Source organism: Gekko japonicus, unplaced genomic scaffold (assembly GCF_001447785.1).
Source record: "Gekko japonicus isolate JY-2015 unplaced genomic scaffold, Gekko_japonicus_V1.1 scaffold455, whole genome shotgun sequence".
In the NCBI taxonomy this organism is placed as follows: Eukaryota; Metazoa; Chordata; class Lepidosauria; order Squamata; family Gekkonidae; genus Gekko; species Gekko japonicus.
Window position 1 is genome coordinate 148993 of NW_015166436.1, and position 7020 is coordinate 156012.

At 48.2% G+C, this 7020-nt stretch overlaps 1 protein-coding gene across 1 annotated transcript in view; it reads right to left on the reverse strand.

Annotated features, from left to right (window-relative positions):
- Positions 1-260: 260 nt before the first annotated feature.
- The window catches only part of RBM47 (RNA binding motif protein 47), a 121581-nt gene continuing 114821 nt past the window's right edge, over positions 261-7020 (reverse strand). Inside the window, exon 5 of the mRNA XM_015411906.1 lies at positions 261-512. Within this exon, the coding sequence (XP_015267392.1) occupies positions 261-512 (252 nt within the window). The remainder of the gene's footprint in view (positions 513-7020) is intronic.

Here is a 7020-nt window from a genome sequence, read left to right on the forward strand (position 1 = left end):
GCCATTTTAGAAATGTAGGAACACAGGCAATATTAAACATTTTTAAAACAGCCTAAAAAGTTAGTAAAAACTTCATACGTATAAAAGATTTCAAACATGATGATATATATTTGATATAAACTTCTCTTCCAGGTTCTGTTGCCAGTTGACTGACATCCAAGCGTACTCTTCTGCAGTAGGTTCTTTCTTCTTCATAAATAGTAAAATGTTCCTTCAGCGTGAGCCCCACCCCACCCCCCACCCCCCACTGGCCAGTGGTCTCAATAGGTTGGGTAGACATCATGTATCGGAACCTGGATAGTTGCAGCCGGAAATGCTTGAGGGAAATAGCCAGCATATCCACCATATGCGGCGGCAGCAGCAGCGGCGGCGGCAGCGTTCTTCTGTAGAGTGGCTATCGTCGCTGTCGTGGCCGGAGCAGCAAATGGGACATAACTTGCACCATAAATGCCAGCCGCTGGAATCCTCTGCACGTTTGGAGCCATGGTGTACACAGGAGTTATGGGGCGGCCCTGGAAACAACAGTTTTCGAAAAGTCAAAACCTAAAGTGGAATTTCCTTTATGTGCCACTGATTCCGCACCCTAACTATATATTGATTAGGAACCACGCTATCTTAAGCAACTGGCAAATTAAGACTTAAAAAACAATTATTTATTTATCATATTACATTTGTTAATCGCGTAATCCCCACAACCGTGGGGCCTCTGGATGTACAACATTCCAAAACCATAAAACCACATAAAAACCATATGCAGCATTATACAATAATTAAAAGCAAGTGGCGGAAGTTTTTGCAGTTCCGTCCAGTGTTCCCTCTAAGCTGAGTGAGTGTGAGCTAGCTCACAGTTTTCTAGCCTCCGGCTCACACATTTTTGTCCTCGCTCAGGAAGGATGGGGCTCCAGAGCGAACTAATGTATGCAGTAGCCAAATCGCTCACTCACAACTTTAATGCCAGGAGCTCACAAAGTAGAATTTTTGCTCACAAGACTCCACAGCTTAGAGGGAGACTGGTTCGTCTTATCTGGTCTGCGAGTGCTTTGCACGTATTGGGGGGGGGGGGGGGGGGTAAGTTTCACAGGAACCGAGGTCCCAAGTAGGGTGCCAGCCATGATGCCAATGGATATCCGGCTGTCCTCAGCCGAACGCCTCGCACAAATATCTCTGCCTTGCAGGCCCTGCAATGTAATGAATAAATGTCTGGCATCCACATTTGAGGCAATACTGATGGATAGGGTTGCCAAGTGGATCTTCGCCGGGAGCGGGGGGCTCCTGGCTGGCATCTGGTGCGCGCTCGCGCGCCGCACGCACATCACCTGGAAGTGACAGGAGGACGGCAGGCACGCTGGGGGCGGGGCCACGGCCATACAAGGGAAAACCATAGAGTTTTCCCTTGTATGGCCGTGGCCCTGCGGCCGGCGTGCCCACGTCGTTTCCCCGCTCCCCGGGGGGACTTGGGATCCCTACTGATGGACTTCAGCTAAGAGGACAGGCAGTTTCAGAGGCAACTGCACCACCGTAAAGAGGAACAAAATGAAATGTCAAAATGAAAGCTGACAGCATGCTAGGAGATAGACTTCTATTATCACAGATTCAGGCCATGTAATCTGGGGGGCTGGGGAAGCGAGTTCGGGGGCTTATCTGAGTTTTGCCTGAAAATGTGTCAGGGAGGGGACAGTGGTAGACCCTCTCCTTGGCATACCAAATGTCCCAGGTTCAATGCCTGACATCACCAGTTAAAGATCAGGTCAGAGTCGCTGTGAAAGATCTTGGACTGAAACCCCGGAGAACCGTTGCCACTGAGCAGACAACATTGGCCTTGATGGACGAATGGTCTGATTCAGTACAAGGCAGCATCACGTGTTCATGTGTCCCTGTAACAGCCATAATATTCACAAGCAATGTTCCCTCTAAGCTGTGGAGTCTTGTGAGCGAAAATTCTACTTCGTGAACTACTGGCATTAAAGTTGTGAGTGAGTGAGTTGGCTCCAGCATACATTACTTTGCTCTGGAGCCATCCTTCCTGAGCTAAGACAAAAATGTGTGAGCTGGAGGCTAAAAAACTGTGAGCTAGCTGCGGTGGCTCAAGTGGTTAAGACGCTGAACTGCAGGCTGTGGAAGGTCAGTAGTTCAGCAGTTCAAGACCCGAGTGTGCTGCAGGACAGAGTGAGCTCCCGTCTCTAGTTCCAGCTCCTGCCAACCTAGCAGTTCGAAAGCAAGAAATTGCAAGGAGATAAATAGGTACCACTTCGGTGGGAAGGTAACAGCGTTCCGTGCGCCTTGGTGTTTAGCCATGCCGGCCACATGACCACGGAAACGTCTTCGGACAGCGCTGGCTCTTCGGCTTGGAAACGGAGATGAGCACCGCAACCCTAGAGTCGGATTCGACTGGCTTTCGAGCAAGGGGAACCTTTACATTTACCTTTTTAGCTCACACTAACTCAGCTTAGAGGGAACACTGTTCACAAGGATATCAAAGAGGGGTGATCTGATACAGCAGCATGAATATGAGATGATTTTTAAAAAAAATCCTGATCATTCTCTAACCTGGAAGATTACCGAAAGTACGTTTGTGTTCTCTATGACTGTAAAGCTAAACATCGCTCTTCCAGTAATTACATCTGCACCAAGAAGAAAGGGAGACTTCGTGGATGAGGGACACCTGACCGAACAGGGGCTAGAATGTGTATATCAGAAGCCTCCAATAGCAGAACTTGCAATCTGAGCTATCCTAGAGGAAAACAGAATTTGCAATCTAAGCAACAGCTGAAACTATGGTTAGTATGGCTGGACCATACTGAAACTCCTGGAGTCATTCTACGTAAACGGTTTCTAAAGTTATATGTTACAAATCTGCTCTGTTTACACAAGAACTAGAAGCCTATTTGGGTTTAAAGGACACTCCTTTCACAACTAATGAAACGTTGCTTCTGAACACTGTATAAACATTCCGTAACACAGTGCAAAGTGCATTCCTAAGCAGAGGTACACCCTTCTGTGTAAGCCCATGGAAGTCACTGCGCCTGTAAAGGTGTAAAACAGGATTACACTTACCTGTAACCAGGGCTATTTTGGAGCAGGAACGCACAGGAATGGAGTTCCGGCTGGCTCCCAAGTTGGCCACGCCCAGCAGGAACTCATTAGCATAATAGGCCACACCTAACAGCAGAAACTCATTAGGATTGGCTACATTAGGGGTGTGTGGCCTAACATGCAAAGGAGTCCCTGCTACAAAAAAGGCCCTGGGTTTTGACAACAAACAAGGTAAACAGAATAAGAATCAAAAGGTGGGTGTGGCTGGATGACCACACTTCTGGTAACATGGGGGTGTGGCCTAATGTGGTAATGAACTATGCTGTCAGGGGTGTGGCCTAATATGCTAATGAGTTCCTGCTGTTGGGTGTGGCCTATTATGCTAATGAGTTCCTGCTGGGCTTTTTCTACAAAAAGAGTAACTGTTGTTCATCGAGTGGTCACCTTTGCAGTGGGGTTTTGTGCATGTGCAGGTCTACTATGGAGAAGTTTTTGAAGCTCAAAAAATGCCCGAGGGTAGTTTGATCTCCTCCCCAATGCTGTTTCCCGCCTTTTTCAGAGTGATGAGGGGATGGAGCACCCTTCCCTCAGTTACTCCCCGTGGCTGCGGCCCTTTCCACACTCTCCTTTTAATCCATGTCCACTGCGGTGTCCTCCAAGCAATTCTGCACTAAAATCGAATTCAACCTTCTTTTTAATCCAGGTCCCCCCCCCCCCAGTTCTGCACTGAAATCGAATCCAACCTTTTTATTCTGGGTTATTTTTCTGTTCTGCATTATGTTACCATCCTTCAGCCCGCTGTTGCCCCGGGGTTTTTGGATGCTGTTTTGCCACAGACTTAAATCTCCTTGACTCGAACACTGAGAAAATCCGGAGTAGCAGGTAAAAACAGAAAGGACCCGCCAGAGTGAGTATAGCTGTTGGGTTTAGTTAAGAGCTCACAGCCAGGCAGGAAAGTGAGATGTGTGACTGCACGGACAATCACTGGACGAACAAAAGTTACAAGTTAAGTGCAACCCTGTTTTCATCATCATGGCTTCTGTGCAAATGGATCTGAGAGAGCAGCAAGCTGGTTTACTAGTGCGAGGAAGACGGGTGTGAGCTCTCAGCTGAACAGAGACGGCAGGACTGCTCTTCCCACTGCTGCACCTCTTGTGGCACCTATGTCCACTCAGTGATGCTTTGCTAAGACGCAGGGCAATGACAGTATTGCAGCCTGTCAGATGGAGTCAATGGAGAGACGATGCTGAAAAGCAGTGGAGGCAGATTGTGCCTGAGTGCAATGAGCGTGAAGCTGCAGCAGACAGTCAACTTGTGCGGGTTTATAACAGCTTAATGCAGGTGACTATCCACCTGGAAATGGATTACGACAACAGCTCCTTGCCCAAATTGGGTCCTGAGAAGGATATGAAAAGGCTGTCATCTTTGTTCTGTCCAGATTGAAAAGAAGCGCTCTATGCATGTCTTGTGCTGAAATCAACCCTGACTGTTCCCCGGAAGGCCAGATAAATGAAACTGAAGCTCAAATACTTTGGCCACCCAATGAGAAGGGAGCACTCCCTGGAGAAGACCCTGATGCTGGGAAAGATTGGAGGTCAAAGAAGACGAGGACGGCAAAGGATGAGATGGTTGGACAGTGTCATAGATGCAACGAACATGAACTTGAGCCAACTTCAGAGGACGGCGGAAGACAGGAAGGCCTGGCGGGATCTGGTCCATGAGGTCGCGAAGAGTCGGACTTGACTGTGCGACTGAACGACAACAAAATGCATGTCTAAGGACTGGAGAGCTCGTCCCCTGTCATCCCGCAGTTGTGGATATGACACTGATAGGGTGATATCTTGGTTCAGATGGAATCTGGATGTCACCTTAGGAAGAAACTGGGACAAAGCACAAAGGAATACTCTAGAGTTGTACTTTCAGAAAGGGGGTGTGTGTCGTGTTGCAGTGCTTGGAGCTTGCTGACTCTTCCGCTGACATAACGGCAATTAGGAACATCCCTTTCGTGGTGAGGAGTTCTGGAGAGGGGATGGGAGGTTTGAATGATGGGAGTGAGTAGGTCAGAAGAGAGGTGAACTCTGTGGCATATCCATTTCTTACGATGCTGAGCACCAATTGGTCCTGAGAGATGTCCTGCCAAGTGAGCTGGTGGGGGCTGAGTTCCTATGCTCACTGATGTGCCAGACATGGGCTCCAGTCGCCAAAAGCCCTGCCTCGCAGGTTGGTGGGGTCTGGGCGACAGAGATCTAGCTTTGCCCCTCAGAGTAGGGAACCTTTTCCTTTGTGGGACAGGGGGTTGACGGGCAGACATATAGGGAGGCGTGTTGGAGTATGAAGGTGCTCTTCCTTTGAACGTAGAGTAGTGCAGCCTAGGTCTAGGAGCAGAAGGCAAAGAGGGGATCCACCTCTAATGTTTTCACAGACCTTTCATCATTTTGTTAAGCACCGCATCAGGGCTGGCACCGAAAAGACCTGTGCCCTCAAAGAGAAGGGCTTCGTTGCGGGCATGGATTTCTCGGGGAAGCACAGTGGAGTGTTGACACAGTGCAATTGACAGGGCTTGGCTGCAGGCTCCACCGTCAGCTGAGTGGTTGACCAAAGGGATCTGAGGTCTGCACAGCTTTGACACCTCTAAGGCCAGGGGTTTCACACCAGTCTGCATTCGTCATAATCAGGGAACATCTCTAGGTAAGGTGCAATGCCATCCCGTAGGAAGAGTTGATAGCGGGACATGGTGCGTGGAGAATTGGTGATTCTGAAGCCAAGGCCAGGAGGTAGCATAGATTTTTCTGCCTACCCAATCTAGTTTATACCAAATCTAGTTTAACTACAGAGGCTGAGTGCCCTTATTCTTCCCTTGAATGTGGTCTATTAGCTATGGGACATTGGAAAAGGAAAGGGTTTCCTATCTGCTTGGTTCTGTATTGATATTCAATATGCCTAGTACATCACCTAGACCCCTGCAGTAGCAACGATTGGGTGATATTATAATGATGATGATGATGATGATGATGATGATGATGATGATGATGATGATGATGATGATGATGATGATGATGATGATGATGATGATGGCAGTACTGATGCCAGGCATAACCAGTGTCCACTAGTGATTTCCAGTAAGCTGTCCATTAAGGGAAAGTTGACAGTCACAGGTCCCGTATTCCCTGGATCCATAACTCTAAATACTGGATCTGTGGCCCTTGGCGGTGCACAGGAGACATCAATATCGAAGGATCAAGCCATTCAGATGAGTTGTTCATTATAGACGAGGAGATCCTCGCAGGGACAGTATATAGACCAGGGGTGGCGAACCTGTGGCACATGTGCCAGAGGTGGCACTCAAAGCCCTCTCTGCGGGCACGCGTGCCATCACCCCAGCCAGGCCCAGACCATCATTAAAGCATCAAATTCTCTGCCAAATAATTTTAAGTCAATGAAAGCATTTGGGATTGCTTTCCTTACTTTGTTTGGATCATCTTAAGTTAATGTATGAGTTGTTTTTTCTAAAGTAAAACCTCAGTATTTAGGTTAAATTGCCGTGTTGGCACTTTGCAATAAATAAGTGGGTTTTGGGTCGCAGTTTGGGCACTCGGTCTCTAAAAGGTTCGCCATCACTGAGACAGACAGTTCCGGCATAGCACTACTGGGTGAGGGTTCAGCGGTGTAGTCTAGTTCTCTGTTCTTATAAGCAGGTTGATTGTAGTCAAAAGCCAGCTCACCTAGGGATTGTGCTTCCTCATGTGGATTCAGTGGAGGATTTGGGTCATCCAGATGTTAGCAGTCCATTTCTATTTGACCAGAACTAAGGGGAGGATACGAATCCCAGCCCTGGTCCTAATAAGAACCCTGCAGAGCTTGGCAGGGCGATTGAGATTGAGTGTTCAATAGACATGTGTTGGATCCAAATGGGGTGGTCGATCTCAATGGCAGGATGAGGAGGGGGGATTTCAGCTGATGACAAGAGAATGGGGGGGGGGGTTTCTG